This window comes from Pagrus pagrus (assembly GCF_965226575.1).
Source record: "Pagrus pagrus genome assembly, chromosome: 8".
NCBI classification, from domain to species: Eukaryota; Metazoa; Chordata; class Actinopteri; order Spariformes; family Sparidae; genus Pagrus; species Pagrus pagrus.
Window position 1 is genome coordinate 5,002,254 of NC_140192.1, and position 24,028 is coordinate 5,026,281.

Here is a 24,028-nt window from a genome sequence, read left to right on the forward strand (position 1 = left end):
AGTGAGCCACAGAGGTATTTCCGACTGCACATTCCCAGATGTTTTCGTCCTCAAACTTGTAGTTTTCAGACTCGACCATCGCTGACTCGAGTGACATCACTTGAGGGAAATATATCAGGTTTTGCTCAGCTTCCTCTGGAGTCACAACAGGCTTTATACAACCTGAGGGAAAGATTTTAAAACTAAAGCAACCTAGTCAAACTATATTATATATAATCTTTGCGTTTGGATGCACTTTCTGTGCCATTATACTGAATCTCCAATAGCACTGCATTGGTTTTCCAGGTTGAACTCGCACTCAAACTTCTCTTTGCAGGATTTGTTTCTTTTAACGCCATCTTTGTTTAAAGTTATCATAATCATAGGAAACTGACAGAGGAAGGAGCTGTCCACAGTTTGTTAATACAGACTACTGGTATCTTCCCTAGTGGTCACGAGCAGAAGATCTGATACAGTATGACAGATTTCAGCAGGAAGAGGACCAGGGATAAGAAAGACTGCATTGGATCCCGGCCTTGACCTGTGATAAGACCCAGGTCACAGCAGAAGCTCCAGCATCATGATTCTTCTCCAAATATGGGACATCGCCGGTCGAACCGAAGCCCTGCGTGACTGGCTGTTTGGGCCTAATGAGGGGAGAGCCAGGAGGTGAGAGGGATGTCCCAGGAGGGGAACAGAGAGGGGAGTTAAAGCAATTTGGGAGGCTGCAAGACACAAACAGTTCGTTCTCATACATCCACGAGAGCCGGCCGTGCTGACTCTGAGAACCCACAGTAACTACAACAACGTGGGTGCAGAGTTGTGCACAGACAGACAGACGGACGGACATAGCCAAAAGACATTTAACAGATCAGCTGTTACATCTGAGAAATGCCACAACATTAACAACAGTGGGCTGGGGAAGCATAACATCAACATCCGCTGGACGATTTCTCGTGGATCTCAGGAAACGGCTCTTTCCTGGGGGAGTCGATGTATAAAAACCACAGTGTTTGTACATTTCTTTCTTCCCCGGCTGCATCTCACATCTCTCTATTTCCCCATTTGAAAACCACCGCCCTCTCTCAAAGCTGGTGAAATATGATATAATTAACTTTTATTCCCTTCTGATTTAATCCAGCGTGCGACTAGGCAGAGAACCCAAAACATCTCTGATCCTGCAGAGTGCTGCATGCTGTTTCCTGTATGCTATTTTTCTCTGTAAACAGAACCACACCTTAGTACTCCAATGTAAAGCCAAAAGACCGCTGAGGCTGCACCAGAGCCCTGCTACGCTGCCTTTACGACTGAGAAGACGAGCACATTAATCAAGTTTTGCACCGATTAAAACACAGAGTCTTAAGTCTCATCTTCACACCCTCTTCAAACTGACATTGTACTGTTTATTATACATGGAGACCACAGTGCAACAGTAGCCACAAAGCAGATTGTTCACATCTGGTAAGTGTTTTCTTCTGAGTCTCAAACACCTGGAAGAGTCTCAACAGGAGCTCGGGGTGTTTGTCCCCCTCTGAGCGTCGAAAAGGACGACATCAGGCTCAAACTGGGATTTCACGAGCTCAGACGCCCTGGTGGCAATGACGGAGACGGAGGGGTGAAAAGCACACTTTCAATCCCTTATCCAGACCTTTTCCATTTGGCAGAATGATGATCCAGACAGACGGAGATCAGTCACAGAAAAGCCTTCTCTGCTGGATCACTTACCGCACAGACAAAAAGGACGAGAGAGCAGCTCTGACAGCGGAGTCTGTCTCATGTCAATAAGTTCGCCCCTCGGATGACACCCCCATTCATCAAGGCAGAATTTACTGTATCCTCCCCTGAATCTGTGCTGCACAGATGATGTGACTGAGGTCAGTTTCTGACAGCAGTAGCAGCTGGTGCCGACTCCGTTTGTCAAGCTGTGGCCTCAGTCTATAACCACACGTTGGTTCTGTTGTTTCTTCATGCTCAATATCGAACCAAACATAACCCTGTGGAGGCCGTGACCACCGGTGAGCGGCCTGTAGGGGGCGCTGCCTCTGATCGCCTTCCGTAAAACTTGAATTATCGGTCTGAGAGGGTGTGAGCACATTTTTTCAATTGCCTAAATCACAAAATATGAGATAATGACAATTTGTTTGAAATATATTTTGAACGCAGTCACTACAGAGCTGCATAAATCACAGATGAGGAGCATGAGCAGTTATAAAGCACATGGTTTACAGTGTGAAACACCTGCGCGTGGACGGTGCCAAACAGTTAATTCACTTACTGTAATCACATTAACGCACTGACACAGGCTTCATCACCCTCTGTGAGGTTTGTTTCCTATACCGAGTGTTAAACTGCCACATTTTTTCTTTTGTGACATTTAAAAATGACTAAGCAACGGCCGATGTCCTCCTGTGTGTTCGATGACATACTGCTTGTGTTTTTAAAAGTACACAATATCTCAAAAATGACAAAACAATACCAGGTACGCTCGTTAATAACGAAATACGACACGGCAAACTTAATATGAACTTTAAACACGAGGTAAATGATCGCTGAAATACATCTACAAGTGCGCTCGTTTATTAACAACAGACTTTAAAGGCCACGGACCAAAAATAGACTTTGGGGGAGTTGATATGAACATCATCTCAAAGTTCACCGCTTTTCTTTTCTCATCCTTTCAGAGCCAAATATGGCCGGTTATTTATAGCAGTATCCAGCCACAAAAGTTTCCTGTTTTATCAAACAAACAAATGGCTGCTTATCTCTCTGCTGCACGGTGGGTGTATTTGGATACTGACTGTCAGAGGCTGAAGTCTGAAGGCTGTAACTCGACTGTGAAGGACGCGCACTGTCACTGTAACAGTGCAGATAAACTCAGTTTCCACAGTGTCAGTTCAGAAGAAAACCTGTTTCTTTATCACCTCCTCGCCGACACCTTTGAAACTTAATCATAGAGGAAATGCTTGGAGGAAATGTACGGGGAGTAAATACCTGTGAGAATGATGACAGGCTCAGCAGAAAAAAAATTCAGGTGTGCACTGCGAGCTGTGTGTTTGTAGTTTACAGCCTCTCCAGGGGAGAGAAACGCTTACAAAAAACACCCGTAAACATCCATCCAGGTCAAAGGCAGTCGTGTTCAGCAACTGTCGGCGTGAACACAGAAGCAGCAGGTGTTATCGAGTGGACGGGAGCATAAAACACTTACAGCTCCTTTCTTTTTCTTAGCGTGTAGCGAGGAGTGGGGGAGCTGTATTCAAAGGAAGATCTGCTGCGTGCATCAGCTTGTATCTGAGACACTCTGCAGCCTCTTTGAAGGAGGAAAGATGTTTCTTTACGGTTGTTGACGAGGCTCAGGTCAAGTCTTGCAGTATCACGCTGCTGCAACTCAAGACTTTCTGTTGAAACTTCACGGCTGACTCAGACGACGGTTTTTATTACAAATCAATCTGCCGGTTATTTTCTCGGTTAGAAAAATAACCTTTCTGCTTCAAAATTTCAGAAAATACTGAAAAATCCAGGCTGCCTTGAACCCGATGTAACAGCTTTTTGTCCGACTGTAGTAAAAATAGTAAACTTTATATTTTTTGGACAAAGTTTGACAAAGAAAAGCCTCAAATCTTCACATCTGAGAAGCTGAAGCCGGCAAATGTTTTGCAGTTTCTGCCTAAAAGCTGGTGATTACTCCATTATCATAACAGTTGACGATTACTTTCCTGTTGATCAACCAGTCTTTACTTTTTCAACGTAACAAAATATGGTCAAAATGAAAAAGAAAGACACTCTTAAACAAATATGCCCCGGGACGACATTTACTTCAAGTGTTGACAACATTAAAAAAACACTCCGCTCGTATATCTGACGAGGTCCCAGACGGTTATATAATGCAGCATCATTTTTCCGATTTATTCCTTCTCGATGATGAGGCTGACATTTTGGAGCATGTCTCATGGGGGGGAAGAGGAACCTGGGACAGTGCTGAGAGCCAACAAAACAAACCCATTCTTCTACTTGCACTGTAACCGTTGAGCCCCTGTCAGCGGACAAAGGGTCCAGAGGGCCATAAAACGAAAGGCCCAGGGGTCCCATACATCACCGCGGCTGGACCACAGAGTGAAACTGCCCTATTTTAAACATGTGTGAATGCCTGTTGCTCACCAGGGAGAGAGAGGACGGTCACAGGGCTGGCAAGACAATTACAAATCATTATGTGCAGCATGTGAAATCAGCCCAGCAGGCGCCAGAGGAGGAGAAAAAGTCTCAGGCGGTCGTCTCAGTTCAAAACTGAGAGGACAGACTTGTGCGTTAGCAGACCACAAACTGTAAGAAAGACAATAAGGCAATCGGATTACATCCGTTTAGTGACATTTGACGGAGCAGCGCAGCGGGGAGGGGCTTCGGAGATAATTAGAAGGGAGATCACGGTGTGGCTGACAGACGCTGAAGTCAAACCTTATTCTTAGTTAAGTAGGCAGGTGCACAAATGCCCCAACAGCAGACACCTGTAGACCTGGCTCGTCCTGCAGGTTTGACACGCGCCCACACTGGAAACTCGGCAGATCCGAGGGCAGAAACCACTGATAATCATCATGCTGGCAGTCGGCTGATAAAATCTATTTATAAGTGATAGTGGTCGGAGTGGTTTGGTTGGAAGGAGCTTTTCTCTCCGACTGGTTTTTTTGTCTTACAGATCTGCTTAAGCACCATTCAGACAAACGACCCTCATCCAAAGAAACCGGGACACCAACTGATTATTTCTGTGGATATTTAAATTATTGTGGCGGTCGAGTAAAAAAGAAAAATGCTTTTCCCGGTTGCCATGGAGGGGGATTAAATGAGCAGTATAAAAGGCAGCCCGGGGCTCTGAATAGACGTGTAGAGATGGGATTAGTGGCGTTAGAGAGGCCGCCATATGACCTTCTGACTGTTTAGTTCATTAAGTACAACGCAAGGCCCGGAGTCTGTGTTCGTTATCCCACTGTTGTTTAATAGGAGCTCCTCCACCCGGCTTTTACAAGCAGTTTAATTAAGCCCGGGCATCTCGGATTGTCTCGAGAAAACAAATTCTTCATTCACAAACGCCACAAAACAGGATCCGATCGGGTCTCTGCGGAGCAGAATTTAAATTACAACGCAGCCACACATGAAGTTTAATCAGCGTTTGCTTCCTTCTCGAGCCGAGTTCACTGTGGAAAACGCTGACACTCGAGTCACCGCGAACATCATCAGTGAAAATGTGGGATCTCGGTGACCTTAAAGCCGGTGGTCACAAACTCAAAGAGGAGGAGTTAGTTGAATCTTCCTCGGTGATGTGTTGAGCGTCACGCGGCGATAACACCCCCACAAACGCCTGCACGATACGTGTTTTGCTCTGACAGGCGATGCCAGAGGCCACACAGGATGAGTCAGACAACAATAACAAGCTGAGGTCTTAACATAACTGAAACAAAAATATTACTGCGATAAAAAGGGCAAACACTCGTAAATCTGGACGTCTGATGGATTAAAAACACGTCTGTTAGTCCTCATTCTTTCCACTGCACTGACCACTTTCAGCCCTTTCCCTGTTTCTTTGTTCTTCTATAAATAAACTCATAAATCTACGGATCAAAGCAAACAGTGCTCCAGTTAATAGTCAGTCATCATTACGCTGACAGATAAACATTATTTCCTCGATCTCCTCCTGTTCTCACACTGTTACAACGTCACTCGTGCCTTGAAGTGATTTATGTGAGGACAGCTCTTTGGCCAGACGACTCCAGACTCTGGAGGGAAATCGTCCACCGTCTGTCTTTATACAGTTTAAATAGTCTGAGGCAGGTCAGCAAAACATCACATCTATCCTCTGCCTTGATCCAAAGTCAACAGCCGCTTCTTTCTGATCCTAAAGAACATGAATCTAAATGTTTTTCCAAAATGGCCTCTTCTTAAGGAGCAGGTCTTGGGAAAAGCAACTGGAAGTCGAGTTAAAATCATATACTGTTCAATCCGAGCGCTAAACTTGGATTATTTAACATCGCGGGATGACGAAACACGAGGACGTTATCAGACAGATGTTTCATGCTACTGTTGCGTATACGTGCAGCTGTGAGTCAGACCCGAACCCGGCGCAGCTACGTCCAAACAAGAACAAGCTGACTCATGCGTCCTTGTAAATGTGTCTGTGTTACAGGTGTCAGACAGACGAGTGTTTCACCTTCCTCTGCCTGAGGAAATAATTAGGACGTGACGAACGCCACTGTGAACCAGGAAGCCTTTCCTTTTTCTATCAGCACCGGTTTTCTGCTGTTCGCACGTGTGACACAGTGTCTGACAAAACGCAACACACCGATGTGAGTCACCTACAAGTGAAATGAGTGTTACTTTCTTCACCTGTTCTGTAGGAGAGACGCGTCTGACGTGCGTCATCACGAGCAATCACAAGAAAACTAGACAGTCAGTTGAATCAGTTTTTGAAAATAGCCTTCAGAAGTAGAGCCCGACTGATGCTGGATGTTTTGGGGCTGATGCCGATACCAATGATAGGAAGTAAAACAATTTGAATATCGATATATCGGCCGATATACACACAGTTTTTTGCAATGATTATTGAAATGTAGTGAACATAAACGTGTGATGAAGATGTGTAACAGAGGCAGATAATGATAAAGTATGTCGAGCATCTTTTTCTGCTTTATCTATCTGTCGTCCAACATATTAGTGATACAGATAAACCTGTTCTAGGCCAGAACCAAGAGATTTTACATTTATAATGATATAAAACAGAGAAAAACAACAAAACAAGAGTCTTAAAGGGTTGATCGACATCGTAATCGCTGGCTAATCGATTCATCTGCAAGACAAGAAAACACAGCGGCACACTTTATCTGATCTGCATCCAACAAATCGATTGTTTATTATAGGAAATTGTGATTAAATCTCCTCAGACCAAAGGTGCTCTCTCCAAAAGTTGTTGTTTTTGCCCCATTGACAATCAAAGACCAACAAATACGATCAGCTGATTACTGAGGATGCACTTTGGTCTGTAGAGACAGTGTTTGTGAACACCTGTCAGGATTATCTTAACTGTCATGTATGTATCAGTAAAGAAGAGCAATGCAACAACAGGGTGTGGTGTTGTTGAGCTGAATATAAGACTTTATGGTTGTGTATCATGTTGTCACACAGAAGCCTCTGCAGCAACAATAACAGTCCTATAACCAGTTTAATGATAAATCAACATTTCCTCATTCCACATACAGGAGTTAACAAGTCAGGTGCAGTGATATGTAAACTGCAGATAGAGACAGAGAGACTGCAGGGTGTCATATTAATGTAAAACCCCCTGAACGCAACACGGTGGTCACTCTCATTAGGTCAGATGGGAGCATCTCCTCTCGTGTTACTCACCAGGGCTCGCAGGGAGGACTCATCCAGCGCAGAGTAGCTCTCCACAGACATCTCGGTCCTTCTGCTCGGGCTCAGGTGCGACGAGACGGTCTGGATGTTCAAGTCTCCGGTCAGAAATGTGCTCTACCACCTGCACGATGTCTTCTAGCTCGTCCTGTGTCTCCTTCTTCTTCTTCTTCTTCTCTTGTTTTTCAGTGCAGTTTGTTTCAGTCTTCAGCGAAACTTCTTCTCAGCTCAGCGAAGATAAAGTGGTGGAGAGCATATTTCAGGTCGTCTCGTGTTGTGTCGTGTCTTGAGTCGCAGTGGCAGCTCTGACCAGGCCCGCACTCTGCTCCAGGGGGACGTTGGCAGCTTTTTGAACAGAGGATTCCCACTGAAAAGGTGTAAGCCCCGCCCCTCTCTGTCCCCCGGCTTCTCCCGGCGCTCATTCAAAGCGCGCCGCTCTGTGGGAAAACGCAAAACAGCGTTCCGGTATGAGAGGCGATTAGTGCCACTGAAGCGTGGAAACACGAATACAGGATTTTTTTGAAGATTTTATGAAACATACATTTTATTAAATAACATTTTCCACATTCTTTCAGTGGTATTTCTTAAAACGAAGCTTTTTTCAGTGTGTTTTGGCTTCAGTTTACACGTAAAACAGCGTTTCAGGTCACTTGGAAAACTCCCTGCCAGGGTGAAGATATTCAGAAATGCCATTTGCAGTGTTTATGTGTATACAGGAAAACCCCAAAATGTAATAATCATACCTGGACACAGCCATGGAGGCAAAGTCCCATTCATTTTCTATTACCCCTTTTCCCACTGGTCAAAAATCCCAGCGAAATCAACTAAGATCGAGCTTTTGTGTTCAATGGGAATGTGTGCACTCTGCATTTACACCCGGGTCAGTTGGCTCTGGTGTTTTAAATGATGAATAATTTAACCCTTTTTTAACCTTCAATTTATTAACATTCTGTAATTACCAATGGTTTTCATTAGTAACCACTCAGACACAAAAGAAAGATTTTATTTAAACGTTTTCATTTTTCATTCAAGGAAATTAACAACCCTTAATTGCAATTTGAATAACTGAAATGGCAGCAACAACAACCAACCTTCCTTCTTTAAATTCAGTCATTTAAACTTGAAACTAAATTAATAAAACACAGCAAACCTACGTTCTATCCTGGTGCGACTGAAAAGGTGTGCTAGATGTTTAAAGAGCTGTGAAACAACATCGAAATAACACAAACTGAACGCGTGTATCGTCTCTTTATACATTTAATAGACACACAAGACAAAGAGCATCAACAACAGTTGTTCTTAAACAGGAATAGTCAGCCGTGAGCTATGAGTGCCTCAAGTCCATCCAAACGCCACACCAGGTGATTTCACCAATGTCTGCAAGTTCGCTTGTTGATCAGATATCGATGAGGAAACACTTTCTCAACTGTCCGTCGCACACGGTTGCCTATTTTGCATGTACTTCTAAAGTGGACCCTATGTTACAAACAAAACACATCGTATCAATCTTAAATCCTATTCAGAGGAGCAGCACACAACACTTTTATACTACTTAAAAGAAGATTGGACAGGAGACACTGCTTCAAAAGCCATCTCTTCATAACAACACATAGAGTTTCTATAGTTATGATTAAAAAATCTAAATATTACTGAAGGGTATTAAAGACCAATGTTCAACAGTATAAAAAGACAAATGTTCAATAATACACAGTTATTTTTTTTTCTTGCTCAAAGATGCATTAATTTATCAAATCAGTTCCTTAAGCCCTTTTTAAACAAGATAATCTATCAAAGTGCTTTAGGTTACATAAAGATGCAGAAACCAAGAGGAACACTGAGAACGATCCTGACAGAAGAATCAGGGATGGAAACAAAATGTCCTTTGCTGAAGTAACAAGGTGCAGATTAAGTCAGACAAATGAACACCGACAGAGTCACGCGTCTCGTGTTTGATGTTGCCGATGTCCTTAATGAGTCGTGACGCGCCTTGTACAGTTTTTTTTTAAAAAAAGAGAGAAATCAAATCAAATTGAGCGTAAATAAAATCCATTTTATAATTTATCTGTTAAGGCTAAATGTAAGACATACAAAACATGTGAAACAAATCTCGAACAAAAAAAAAAAAAAGCAGAATATGCATGAATAAATCAAATTACTTGCTTGGACTTTAATAGCAAAAAAATTCATCAGAATATAATCTGCAAGGTACTAATACTCACACAGGCACTTATCAGATAGGTATATGTTTCGATTTTTTTAAGAAGTGTGCAAAAAGATAAATGAAAAGCAGAGAAGGAGATTTTGGTTTTTCTATTTCTCCAGATGTTCCTGCTCTCACTCTTCCTGCTGCTCTTCATTCTGCTTCTTGGGCAACTGCAAATGGAAAAGAAACAAAACACAACTGAAAATCCTTTAACAGACATATTCTCATATGAAACTTGTGGTCAACCCAGAGATAATGCATTCAGTTCAATCCAAAAGAAACCTGACGTGTACCTTTGTCATTGGATTCCTTATGTTCCCTCTCCCTTCTTTATTTTCTGGTAGATGTAGTCTGGTGGAAAAACACATTCAAATCAAAATAATATATTACGAAAATGCACAAATTATCTGATTTAAATGATAAGTAAGTTGAGGAGAGCTAAAGTAACTTGATCATTGCTGTTACCCCTTCATAGATGCAGACGCAGACTTCTCAGTGTCACAGAAAGACGGCCGAGCCTCCTCTGCCTCTCTGCTGTGCTGAGGTCGGTCTTTAGCAGTAACGTCACAGTTGGACGTCTTCCTTTGACTCGGGAGTCCAATGTAGCCTCTCTGCCATTCCCTCGGGTTTTGTCTCGGTAGTGTGTCTCTGTCGAACCCAAAGTCCTCCATGAAGTCAGCTGTATGTGGGACGGGACACACGGTATGTGTAAATAAACACACAAATGCACTTAGCAACCACCTCCTAAATATAATACAGTGAAATAGACATAAAAACTACATACTAATAGGTAATAAAATAATAAACATTTTCTGTATAATTTCTGTGTTACTGATTTGCTACATTACCTTGGTGTTTTGCTCTCCTCTGAAAATCTGGAGACATCTGGCCAAAGGTTTCTTGGCTCGGTGGCTTTTTGACCGATGCTTTTGTTAGATTGTTCAGTGGATGGGCGGTCTGAGGACGCATGTCACATTTGTCCTAGGGTATAAAAACACCGGCAGAATATCGTAAAACATGCAAACAAATATTTGCATTTCGTTTTAAATTTGACAGTGGTCATAATGTGGAAATCTCTACAGAAGACACATTTCAAATTACATCTCACTTTAACTGTACTGCCACATAATCAAGAAATCCTCCAACATGTCAGATTAATTCAATAAAGAGCTCGGTAAGTGACATACCTGATGGTGAAAGACGACGGCCTCTTCTAGAGCGACGCCACAGAACTCACATGGAATGACCACATCGCCCTCTAGTGGGCTGGCTGGAGGACTGTAGGAGGCCGGGGAGACGGACCGAGGGAATGTTGGGATGTTGGAAGCCAGCGTGTCAGGGACGCTGTGCATCAGCCCCGAAGCATTCCTGCCCATCCTGTCCTCTCGGGGTGGAGACACCGGCTGCTTGCTGAAAGACGCAAAGGCAGAGGCGGGGCTGCACCCAGTCTGAAACAAAGAAAAGAAAGATATACATGTGGTGGAAATCTTATGTCTTATAGAACGTTAAACCTTCTTACATCAAGTAATCATGTCACTAGTAGACAGAGACGAGGGCGACGTGTTTAAACAGGCAAAGGTTGTAACTGGAGTGCGAACCATCTGAGACAAAGATAAGGAAGGTAAAGACGGGGTAAAGACAGATATGCAAATGTTTGCGTGCCATGTGATATCTGACTGGATCTGAGCATTTGTGCATACACGGATTTATTTCTCAACCAGCGAGGCAGCCTACGAACAGGTTTCTGAAGAGAAAAAGTAGGTCACAGCGAGTTTTTACAACAGTACAGTAACTTGGAATAAAAGTGGGTCAGAAATCAGGTTCAAATACATCAAAATATCAACAAGTCCTCCTGAAGAGTAAATGATGAAGTGATTAATCACCGTCACAAGACCGGAAATTAAGGGCACACACAGGAGAAGTTATTCTTTCCAAGACATTGTTTAGATTGTGAAAGGGTATGTTCTCCTACATCGTAACCAAGTGTTTTTCTTGCCCGAACTTAGCCCAACCTATAAGTAAACGTTAAAAATTAAGTCAACAACAGAACAGCATGTTCCAAACATGGACTTGTTTCTCAGTGGCAGTGATGGAGCAACATTAATTAAGATGCTCTGGAAACAACAACAGCACATGATGACAAATAAACCTTGATGGTTTGGCTGGTTATGTCGGTCAATCTGGTTTTGGATACATGTTTCACTTTTGTCACGTTCTCATGCATGTTGATATGATGCAGTGACCTGGAATTCAAACACTCTGCCCTCCTTTTTCTCTTCATGTGTTATTAAGAGTAGAGCTGCGCAGTTTTTCCATCCAGCATTATTTAGGTGAGTGAGGACATGAAGTCTCAAAGCAAAACTAGCACTAGATTAAGATGCTGGTGTGTCATCTATCACAGGAAACTAAGTCATCGACTATCAACCAGCTAAAATGGGCAGATACTATCATACAAACCACAAAGGAAAACTACTTGAATCTGCAACTATATTACGCACATCATCTCTTCACATACAAGCTTTCCTTCAGCGGTCTTCTTTAGGCATATACAGAGGAGTACGTAAGTGTATATGCAGATAATCACCCTGGAGGATGATCAGCTGCTCCCTGTTTTTTAATTCACTGTATATTGCTGCAGTGTCTTCTGAGCTGCACTAACGTCAAGAAAATCGCACTTTCTGATAGATGGATCGTGTCTTCCTACAGCTTTAAGCACAACAACTTGTCAAAGCAGCTGAAGAGCGTTTTCATCGCTGAAAGATTCAACTTCATCAGTTTGTAGGCGTGCTGTTTAGATGTAGAGTCATGTAGATGTAGCTGGCAAACAGGATAAAAATCTAGCATCGTGACTCATCTCTGAGCAACAGTGTACCCGAGAGAATATAATCACATCTCTAACCTGATGCAGAATGAGGTCCTCTTCAGGAAAGAGCTCTTCGCAAAACTCACACGGCAGCATGGTATCTATAAAGACAATTTAACAATAATTAACAAACTAGCAGCAGAATAACTTCTGATCAGTATTCTGATCAAGACCATTTCATCCTTTACCTGCTTGATCATGGTCCTGCACGGCACTAGTGCCTGTAGTGAAGTTTGGGTAGTTGTTGTTGGGAGGGGAAAGTGGAGAGTTTATAGAGGTGTTCTTGTCAATCTTGTGGTCCCAGATACCACTCCACAGGTTGCCCTCTACACCTCCAGCCATCGATTCTCCATCACTCTGCAGGCTGAGAGCCAACATGTAGTCCAGGCCTGATGAATCCTCATCCAGCGTGAGCTCACTGTGTGGCCAAGCACTACTACTGCTGCTACTGCTCAGAAAATCACTCTGCCCCAGCACTACAAGAACAAAAGAGCATACAGTTATTTCAGTAAACATTCATAGCTGCGAGGAGAGAGGGATCTTTAAATGTTTTAGGATTTGTTCTACTTATTTTTTGACAAACCCAAGGGTAAAATCATAATTTATCACATTGGTGATGAAAAATGTCCTTGTTGCCTCATATTCAGCCAGTAAAATCTCTCTAAATTGATATTAATATATTTTCCAGAAGGAGCTACTGCATGTCTTCTGCCTTCAAACCTAATTAGCTCCACCAAGGGGCTTATGTTTTTGCCCGTGTCCATTTCTTGGCTGGCTGGTTTGTCTGCAGGATTATAACAAAAACTGCAGAATGGATTTCCACAAAACTTGGCTGGAGGATCGGTCTTGGCCAACGATAGACTCAATTAACTATTTGTATGGATCCGAGTAAAGGGACGGATGGAAAGGGAAAAATCAAGAGTAACATTTACACGATCGTTTGTTACAGACTGAAATTTTAAGACATTTTCAGCTGGATGTAAAAACACTATAGGAGAGTTGGACATTTAAAGGGATCCTCCCTTTGTGATGTGTTTCACCACTAGTAGTGCTATGGTGCAGATTCTACACAAGCCAGTCCCCATTTTGTTTGTTTGAGATTCACATCCTTGCAGCTGGTTTCACGCTATTCTGCTGATTTACATTAGTGGCAGTAGCATGCAAAGAAGTGTGACAACACGCCGTAAAGCGGTAAAGAAGAGGACAACTAGTATATAAGATATAACTTTACTAATGTTTTATGGGGAACTAAATTCATTGGAGATGTCTGTTAGTACGTATAGATACACGTAATGTGTTTTAGTAAGAAAACCTGTGTCTAAACATTACTCTTGTTTGTTTACAGGACGACTCCTCAGGTCTCCATAATTGCCTTTACAGTTCTTTTTCAAGCTACACTGTCCCATTTTTGGCCAACACATAATCAAGCAGCAATTTTTCCACACTGAATCAACAGCTCAATGATAAACTCACAGTGGCTAAACGGTGTATTTCTCTGGGTAATATTCTTCCAGTCTCCTGAGCCTTGAGATCCCCTTGAAGTGTTATAAACTCTGGGATCAAATGGTCGGGGAAAGGCCTGTTGTTCTGCTGCACTGATGTTATTATTCTTTGGGCCTCTCTCTTGACCTCGAAGGTGGTTTCGGATGGAGTGGGCTTCAAACCATGGTCCCGGAGACTGTAGGTCCACTGGACTGCGACTCGTGCGGCTGTTGTTCCTCTCTTGGGGCGGTGTAAGGCTTCCACATAAGACGGGATGCACAGCTTTTTCCCTCAACATAACATTGCACTTGCAGTGTGCGCAGGGCTCCGTGCGTGTACCGCAGTAATCCTCATGTTCTTTGGACTGACTGTAAACAATCTCCAGTTCACAGTATTGGCAGGGGACCAGCCGCTGGGAACATTCAGAGCTCTGAAAGAGTAAACATTCGGGAAGATGTATAATTTGAGGATTTAATCAGGTATGATAAATATTAGACTTGTAAACTGAAAAGGAAAAAGCTCGTCAGAAATACCTGGTGAACATCAAAACGATTCTTCGAAATCTTCAAACCACACTTGCATGTAATCTGAAACGAAAGTGAAAATGCTTTTACAGCTGCAATTATCAAGTCTCTTAGGCGTTTCCTTTGGGATGAAGAAATGACGTCACTGCTGATTGCACAATGTGCTTACTCTGACATGAATTTTCACTGCCAAAACATTTTATTGGTTCCAGGTTTTGCAAATAACTAACATTTTCCCCACTATTTCTGCATAAGGCGTGCCCTTCAAACAGAGCACATCTATTGCATCTATATACTGAAGTCTGCAGCATTGCTCTTCAGACTTTACCTGCGCATGTTCCTGCTGTTTGTGTTCCTGCAGATCTGAGCGGGGCACTGGCTCTTGGCATACATCACACAGTGCGATGTTTCTCCGACAGTGGATCTCATGGGTGGTAAAATTAGCCTCTGGAATGTCATGTTTGCTAAAAAGGAAATGATAAGTCTGAAAACCTGTGTTGACAACCACAATAAAGTGACTGATCACGTACTGTGTGTATCATACTTACCAATTGCCACAGAACTGTGTATTTTCATCTGCCATGGCTTTACCAAAGGCCTGTGGGCAAAGTGTGACATTGGTTAAAAAATGTGACACAAGCCAGCTTGGCTGACATGTCATGTGACAACGTTATTCCAGGTCTGTTTTGATGATCTTCACTGTTTATAAACAGGTATCATGCATTATTTAGCTATAGAAAGTAATTTATGATAAATTATTGGTACTTGAGTTTTGTTTCCGTCTATTTAAATTGACATTTAAGTCTGTTAGCTGAACAAATATCAAAATAGCCCTGTCAAATATGAGGGGTAGGTTAATAGAAATGTTGACAGGTAGCTACTGCTGTCGTTAGCAGATGAATCTGGCTGACAGCTCTTTCGGTATGCTCACCCAGTGCTTCCAGGCAGGTTGCTAACGTTAGCTGACAACTGTGGCCTTGATTCACAAGGAAAATCCTCGTCAACCTCAATCAACGAGCATCTTTAAACACCTCGAAAACGCTGGTCAATGTTTGCCGTGTTGCCTTTAGCTAGCTACGTAGCTTAGCATTAAATACACGGTTAGCAACCACCACGTAGCGTTTATTCAGCTAAGCTAGCTAACTTTACATGCTCTTTACGGAGAAGTCGTAGCTAATGTAACGTCGGGTTTCTGGATCCTGCTGCCCGGTCAAAACTAGGCGAGGACAGTTGTTTTGATATCACCGTCTGTCAATCAATTAACTGCTCGATAATATGTAACCAAAAATAACCCGTAGACGACAGCTAACCACTTGATGATAGCCTGTAAAAAAAAAAACAGTTGGCTATTTCCTCCTTGCTCTGCCCATATCGGAATTTGTTAACCCCCGTGTAAAGCCTCGCAGGCGGTCTATGAACATATTCACGTTTTGCACTCTAACAGTGGCAGAAGATAACGAAATGCCACCATAACAATTTGTAATAATGCAAATAGTCTAGATCCACTAAAAATGATTGTGATTTGTACTGGAGTTTAAGGGTTTAGTTTGCTGTAAGTCCATCATCAGGGCAAAATACCCGTAGGACATTCAGGAGCGATGTTGATTGGTTGAGACTAAACACGTGACACGGTGTGCTTGTAAAAAGGTCTCGGGTGATGCCACAGCTTTAAACTTGGATCCGATATCTCAAATTAACAATAACAAACTTTCTAAAATGATGGTAAAGGTGTCAGAAATATACATAGTACTGCCCTCATGCGTTTGAACCAGAGCAACTAAGAGCTCTGACTGCGTAACTTTGTCTATAAACTTTCCTGTCTGCACCGGAAATGGGAATGTGTCCGTTATGTAGTTTGTTATTTGCTTCACTTGTAATGTGTCGATGGCTTCAGCTGCTTTTACCAGAAAGGCTACTTTAAAACAGTTTTTTTGGAAATGATTCAGTGTGAAAGGCTGTCAGACCTGGAATAAAAATTATTCTCGCCTCTTAGGCAGTTTGAGAAACATCCGCCGCTTCTTACGTGGCGACGTCAATGAGATCAGCTGGTTGTCAGTTCTAACAGTCATGGTGGCTGCTCTGAATGTCTTTGTATTTATGATTTATGTGTGTAAAACGAGATACTATAACAGAGGGTGTTCTTCAAAAAGTACTTATACAATACTTTAAAACTTTTCTTCTTTTGCCTTCTTGCCGATTGATATTCTGGCCAATATACTGACATAAACTTTAAACATATTTAAATAATTTCCAACATTTGTATTCATATGCACATATTAGGATAATTTTTAAAAATATCCTATCATTTTCTGTGTTCGCAAAAGCAGACTGCAGGAATTTCACAGTTGAATCATTGGTCTGCAGTCTTTCAGATGTTCAGTAAGCACAAAATAAATACAAACACAACATTATCCTTTCAGTGTTTATTGAGTTTTTGATCTACCAATACTGTCATATTAGACATATTCATTTTTGTAAGGCACAGTTTTGTTCAGATAAAACACTGATCTTATTTACAGCAAATGTTCGGACGCAGTACACACATCTTCGCACCTCCTCCCGGTCGAAATGATCACCCAATGATTGGACCATTATTGAAAATATATAAAACTTTAGATTAATTTCAAAGCCCTTCTTCCTTATTTGAAATGGCAAAGTCAACAATTTATTGTAAAACATAATATTAAATATTACTCCATGCCAAAAGTTTATAAACAAAATTGTGAGAAAAAGAAATACTTTTCAAAAATACGTGATGAGGTTGAAATAAACAGCAAATTATATGTTCAAATAAAATCCTTGAAATAACTCAGTCTTGGATACGCCTATAGATGATTAGGTTAATGGTTGCTGGCCTGATTTTTTTTCCAAGCAAGGGCTACAAGTGGATAAAAATTGCAGTTAAAGTAAATTAAACAAGTTTTTTCACATTGTTGAAAGGCTTTCAACTTCCTAAAAAGCAGTACATAATCAAATGAACACTCTACTGCACCAAGTCACACTGGTTGGTTCTTGGTGATGCATCATCATCTAACAGCTCTTAATGGGTTACATGATTGTCTGATATGAATTTAGGTCCAACATGAAAAAAGGCAATGGACCAATTCCCTTGTTCAAAGTTTGCAAAACAAAACATTTATCAGGAATAGTAGCTGCATTCGATTTTTTTTAAAAAGGATGGCAGAACAAACAGCCCCGCTGTTTTTAGCCAGTGAGCACAAAATGACCATGATACATGCACCAAGACTAACAAAGATATCTGATACTCTCTTTTTCCAATCCAGGGGGGAACATTTAGATTTCTTTTTTTTTTTTCTTTTTCTTTTTTTAAAAGTACCAGCATTTGAACATCAAATATGCAGGGCTCCACAATTAATCTGCACCACAGAAATGAACTAAAATGACAGTAAAGCTATAAAAAAAAAAATTCTGTTGACAATGATTTCTAATATACATCCTTTCAGTTTTAAGTGGCTATTAATAATAACTATCCAGCTCGCATTTTACTATTTTAATTAAGAAAATAGCCAAAAAAATGTGCAAAACACAATATTGCATGACCAAATTGAAGTAGCTGTAATGCAGTCGATGGTGGTTCTTTCTGTGGGGCAAGAACAAAGGCATCTCACAATCACCTATCTCTACATGTTTTCAAGTGTAACTGTGTCAAAGAGCATGTCAATAGGAAGCACATTAGCATATGTGTGATATCAGATACACAATCGGCATGTGTCAGAAAGCTATATACTACTTACTGGTGCATTCTTTGTGCCTGCCTTCATGCAAGACGAAAAATACCATCCCCAAACGATTATTGTCACAGCTGCAAAGTCCACCGAAGACCTGATTCATGTCTCTGCTTTTCTTGCCATCCTCCCCGTTTCTCCCCCACTGTATTAAAAAAGCTAAAATTGGGGTTTTTGGTCAGTCATTGTAATTACAATATCTAAAAGTTAACAAAGAAAATTGCCTATCAATAACTAAGAAGTGTTTAGAAAATCAAAACACTATGCGCCAACTTCTGAAGGAAAAAGAAAGCTGGTTTTCACTTTAACTTCCAAATGTCCTTGGTCCAATAAAAAAATTCAGTAGGTTGCTCTTACAGAGTCATTAACCACAGTCCTGTGAACAAATATTCTTACTACACTACTCTATTTTATATGATCTAGTGGCAAAATGGAAAAAAAAAAAGGCTCAAAGACAGCATAAAAGACAACGGAAGGAATAAAAGGAAAAGTACAGTACAAACATTCAGGAAATGAAAAGAAGAAGGCACAGATCATAAGAGTTGAGACTAGAAGTCGTAGAGGTAGCAGAGGTCACAGAGACAGACAAAGGAGAAGAAGAAACTGTTAAAAAAGGGAAAGTGTGGTGAAGGGTCTATCTGTCCTTGGATCCAAGCTTCTCGATCAAGTCCTGGAGGGGAGCAAGCTCTCGCCTGTCGATGAGGTTGAACTCCTGCAAGAACAAAACATTTAATATCAGATTTGTTTCACGTTTGTTCCATTTTTTGAATTATGCCCTGATACAATCTGACTAGTGTTGTGATTCTGGATGAAAAATACGACAGCAGTGGCACATTAGCATTGACATGTTCTGGTATTTATCAAACTGGACCCTATTTCCCCATGTTTTTGTTTCTAAGTGACTAAAGGGGACAAACATTTTGAAATCAGCCCAGTATTGAGCAGGAGCTCTGTGCAGGTAAGTGCTTGTCTTTGCCACTGACAGGCCCAAGTGTTCGACAACATTATGAAAAGTATCCAGGGCTCGATCTCTTTGTTACACAATAATATTGTGTGTTCCCTATTAACTTACAATACTTCTTGATCATATTTTATGGATAAAATAATTTATCACGTCACACAGGCCTCCTGTCCTCTCTTAAGATCCCTTCAAACATACAATCTGGAAAATTGCTGGGTTCTTCTGTTTGTTCATGTAATGGCTTCGTGACCTTCGTGCATTGGTCTCTTACGCATATGATCCAGTTTGACAACGTTCAAACTTGTCAGGACGGTTGCAGATAGAGTCTCAATGCTTGCATAATAATTGGCAACTGGCATAGATGAGTGTACAACGACAAACCAGAGGTTATTTACTGCCAGATCTCATTAAGATGTCTTGTGATTTTGTTCTGAGCACTGAAGAGAGCAGTTCTTTCATATCAGTGTTGGATCAATGTCGTGCCATTACTCAAGTAATGTAGCTTGTAAAGGGGCTCTCTTCAGAGTCACGTCTGCTGCTTCGAAAAAGATCATGAGCTCATCCTGAGGCAACACTTAAAACCTTCATTCATTCATAGCCCTAGTTTAATTCACACGCGATCGCATGAGTCTTTTAGAAAATGATATAGGAATATTCCTAAGCAGACAGATTGCCACAGCACCTTTTATGGGAAAAATACTTGTGTATGTATGGATTACACGCCATGTCTGAATGTGATTAAACCCTTAAAACAATAATCTCACCTGAACAAAGAAAATGAAGTGCTTGAAGGAGGTGTTGAGGTGGGCCTCCTCCTGCAGCTGCATCACAGAGTCGAAATGTTGGTGGTAGATGTGAGCGTAAACCCTGAACAGACGCTTCAGGATGGTTTTGGCCACAGACATGAAGTTCTTCGGAAAGGGAACCCCTGAGGGACAGAAGGTGGTGGAAAATGCTGATGTTGAGAAGACGATATGCCGTTTCAGCCTCCACTAAGGCTTTCAGCCTACACCAGAGTAAAACTCATGCTTATTAAGGTGCTGTATTTTTAGCTTAGTTGAGGTCGAAGTCATAGGACTTTGCATTCTGTAGCAATTCTTTGCAGTCGATCGTAGACTGAAGTGTACGATCCATGGACTGCCATCATCTTCACTTCTTGTTTGTACTGGGGGGGCATTTTTGCTTCAGTCTGCTTTTCAGCAGTTGACAGCAAGTTGACAACAATCAAGTGACTGACTCTGGCAGTCAATAACATTTCACTCTTTTTGACCTGGGCTGCCTTGTCTGCCTTTTTTTCCGAATCCAATGTGCCAAAACAATTACAATCACATCACTGTTCTTGAGCAGACAAAATAAGAGTTGATTCCCAAAAAGTAGAAGTAAAGTCAAAGAAAGGGAAGTGCCGACTTAGCAAGTCGAAAGATACCCTCAAAATGAAATCAAATGGTGCACAATGAACATGGAAATGATCACTAAAAGCTTTAACTATAAGTGTGTCTGCCAAACTGCTGAAAATTTAAATTCTTTATTGATCAAAACTCACCAATCTTGGAGGGAAAAAGTGTCTCATCATCCAGTTGATCCTGCACCCAGGTCATCAGGTAGTCAATGTACTTGGGTGCAGAGCATTTGATAGGCTTCTTGATATTGGTGCCATCAGCCCAGTGATACTCATATCTATAGAGAAAGCACAAAAAATTGGCACCTCTCGTATAATTGACTTGATTCATTCGTTACCGCAGACTGACATGAATGCTCTACAGCTAGCATGCACTCATTACGCCTTACTGTCAGGACATGAAAGCATCATTTGGCCGTAGATAAGCTAAAACAAAGAGGGAAATGCAAAAGTATCTTCAGTCATATTCTTGATGGCGGCTATGTCAACAGGAAGTGAACCCTGGTCTCTTCCTCCTGATTACAGACTGAAAACACACAGTCTTGGCAGGAGAGGGGATAGAGGAAGTGCCAAATCTAGATTTAAACTATACAGCCTCTACACGGACCACATGCAAAGTTTAATTCCTGTTTCCCTCATATGACTTTCACATGACGTATTTTAATTTTGTTATAGGTCTCAACCGTTCAAAATCTGAATTCATAGTTGGGTTCTTCTATACAATAGACACATCACTTCTCAATTCTGGACAAGGTAAAGTTTTATTGACTAATCTCTATCATGAAGGTGATTTTGACTTGCATGTGTCGTCATAAAATAGCCTTCATTCACTTGTTACTGCACATTTGTTTCATTCTGAATAATCTACTAAGATTAAATTTCACTTTCATTCACCACTTGGTAGCACAGAAAAAGTTTACCCCGTTTAATTTCCTCAAACTCTTCTCCTTTATTTAATAAATGCACGTGATCAGAAATTATGTTTCAACCAGATCATGTTCCTGAGGTAAGAAAAGTTTATCATGGCTAGAACACTAAAACACGTCAGGATTGTCTCTCACAGCCGACCCGCTCAGTAACATGCAATCCCTAATTATTCTTCACTTATCGGTTCTCTTCTGTTGTAAAGTAATGCTTAACTGCCATTAGCAGAGTGGTAATGTATTTAACATGTGTAATAAAATGTATACTACTGTACTGTGTGGCGAGCCACAAATCTATCATTATTGATTCTGCTGGTCATGTTTTCTAATGTCCTTTAAAGGACAAGGGCCTTGTGTGACACATCTCATGTGAAGTTCCTTGTTTCCTGAAATTACGTAAACGCATACATCAGTCTAAATATTTCCCTTATTTCAGCGGAACTTGCCAAATGACGTTTAGCTAAATTCTGAGCTATTGACTGCATCACAGTAGGCTGAGTTTTAGATAAGATTATATGTGGGGCGCCCCAGCAGCTCGGTTGGAAGAGCTCCGTGTACAGAGGCCCTGTCCTCGCTACAGCGGCCCAGGGCTCGAGACCGACCTGTGGCCCTTTGCTGCATGTCATCCCCCCTCTCTTTCAACCCATTTCCTGTCATATCTCAAACTGTCCTATCCATTAAAAAAAAACATTATATGTTACATTTTAAATTACATAAATATGTTTGGGATCGCTGTCCTGCTAAAAATAAATACAGAATATAACATGTACAACTTTCTCATGTCTTGGTCGCACACACATTCAAAACACAGGCACTCATTTGTGCTCACTGCCATTAGACGGTACAGCAGCAGCAGACCACAGCCTATGCCAATCCCTTTATCTGCCAGCTGCAAACATAAAAAGGACACTGTTGGCTGTTACCTTGGTCCAGCAGACATCACAGAGCAGCTGGTCTCGGTGCAGAACTCAGTGATGGTCCCATACAGCATGTTGATCTGGTTGAAGAAATCCACCGCTGAAAAAACAAAAAAGAAGGTTAATTATAGTTTCTGTTGTCTAGGAATGCTCATGCTCGTAACAATAACAGACTAAATAGTGTAACTCTTCTATACATACATCGGTCTTTTTATGCGACGTAGGCACTGGCATTTTAGCAACGATTATCTAAAAAAACAACCTTAATTCTGTGATCTATAATTTACTAATTTGTTTGTTTTGCCAAACTTCTCTTCTTTTACCACTCGATGATGCAAATGTTCAACTACTGCACGAGGCTCATTTATGTTTCGAAACTTTAAATGGTAGTTGGTGGTGCACTGAGTGGTGGTTTCTATAAATAGTCGCTTTGCATTCATTCACTCACTGTTGACAGCAATCCACTCATTGAGATCCTCTCCCTCAGGCAGCATGACAGCCTGCCTCAGGTTCCCACTGCCCAGCGTTGCCTCGGCATGTTTCAGCAGCTCATACTGGTGGGAGCCCTCTGGGATGTTCTTCTTCGGCTTGAAGGTCTTGGACGAGCGACTGCCACTGCAAAGAAGCGAAACGTGGGAGCTGAGCAGATGTCTGCGCTAGCAGGACAGGGACATTTTAGGATGTAAAGGCTTGTGTGGGAGTAGATGCTCCTCCTGGGCCTTCACATGTGAGGAGCCTTTCCTGTCTGGTTTGTGCAATCAGCAGCTGGAGGAAAGGCATTGTGCTGAACATCTATGAACTTCATGCTGAAATGATACTCGTGATGTGCTCCGGCGGTTCTCGTGCCAACTCGTCTTGGCTTGTTTTCAGTGTGACAGACTTGTGACTGTATAATCTGTGTCATGTAAATAAAGTTACGCTTGATTACCTACAGACAGGAAATGTGACTGACTGCATCAAGGAGGGTCACTGTAAACAACACACTTAATTACACTGCCCGACGTTAGCAGCCCTCCAACGAGGTCAGACGAGCCAAGGTGCGGACGATGACTAATGTTAACATGTCTAGTCTTATCTGAGTGAAAGAAAAAGTTATTATGTAAGCTAGGTTGGCTAACAAACAGTAAGCTAGCGTTAATCACCAGGCTAGCCAGAACGTAACTGGTTAAAAAAAAAAAAAAAAAGTTATACTTGGCGAGTATTGGGAACCTATAAATACACACAGCTTACTGATAATGTGACGACGAACAATGCTAACCCCACACAAGAAAAGGTGGCTCAAGTATAACCAAAAGTTTAGAGGATAACGCAGCAGTTAGCGGACTTGTTGTCTGTAGCGGTGTCTTTATTTTAGTTACTTCCCTTGATGCAACTTCGAAGAAGCTAACGTTAACCGCAAGCCCCGGCTGTAACTTAGCGAGCGACTGCTAACTTTACTCACAACAAGAAGCTCATCTTGGCGAAGGGGTCGTCGGAGAGCCTCGGTTACAACTCCAAAACCCTGGTTTGGTGAACAGAAATTCGTCTTATAATTAGGCAGTAGGAGCCACTTGTCAACGATGCGTGCTAACAGCAACGTTGAAGCTAACGTGAACTGCACCCACAGCGCCTCTTCCTCTATCGGAGCTCTGAAGGAGCA

At 41.7% G+C, this 24,028-nt stretch overlaps 3 protein-coding genes across 7 annotated transcripts in view; all 3 read right to left on the reverse strand.

The window, feature by feature from the left end:
* smtnb (smoothelin b) overlaps window positions 1–7,697 on the reverse strand; it is a 46,602-nt gene extending 38,905 nt beyond the window's left edge. For all 4 annotated transcript variants that reach the window (XM_084360574.1, XM_084360572.1, XM_084360575.1 and 1 more), the window contains exon 1: window positions 7,366–7,697. In XM_084360574.1, the coding sequence (XP_084216700.1) occupies window positions 7,366–7,416 (51 nt within the window). In that variant the 5' untranslated portion in view covers window positions 7,417–7,697. The remainder of the gene's footprint in view (window positions 1–7,365) is intronic.
* Window positions 7,698–8,612: 915 nt separating this feature from the next.
* Window positions 8,613–15,934, reverse strand: trafd1 (TRAF-type zinc finger domain containing 1). Its single transcript, XM_084360577.1, has 12 exons — window positions 15,375–15,934; window positions 14,992–15,041; window positions 14,772–14,907; window positions 14,453–14,506; window positions 13,911–14,349; window positions 12,626–12,913; window positions 12,474–12,538; window positions 10,762–11,022; window positions 10,423–10,555; window positions 10,040–10,253; window positions 9,868–9,925; window positions 8,613–9,744 (listed from the first exon to the last, which is right to left on the reverse strand). The coding sequence occupies exons 2-12, from the start codon at window positions 15,024–15,026 to the stop codon at window positions 9,706–9,708; spliced, it is 1,722 nt and encodes a 573-aa protein (XP_084216703.1). The 5' UTR covers window positions 15,027–15,041; window positions 15,375–15,934; the 3' UTR covers window positions 8,613–9,705.
* Window positions 15,935–16,851: 917 nt separating this feature from the next.
* Window positions 16,852–24,028, reverse strand: LOC311260702 (MOB kinase activator 1A). 2 transcript variants are annotated; one of them, XR_014623048.1, is made up of 7 exons: window positions 23,831–24,028; window positions 22,838–23,004; window positions 22,396–22,489; window positions 20,694–20,827; window positions 19,915–20,078; window positions 18,199–18,901; window positions 16,852–18,044 (listed from the first exon to the last, which is right to left on the reverse strand). XR_014623048.1 is itself a non-coding variant. In XM_084358861.1 (6 exons), exons 1-6 carry the CDS (start codon window positions 23,842–23,844, stop codon window positions 18,824–18,826), a joined length of 651 nt encoding a protein of 216 aa, XP_084214987.1. In that variant the 5' UTR covers window positions 23,845–24,028; the 3' UTR covers window positions 16,852–18,823. The 2 variants fall into 2 exon arrangements, 1 of the variants encoding a protein (XP_084214987.1); XM_084358861.1 differs by having other exon boundaries at window positions 16,852–18,901.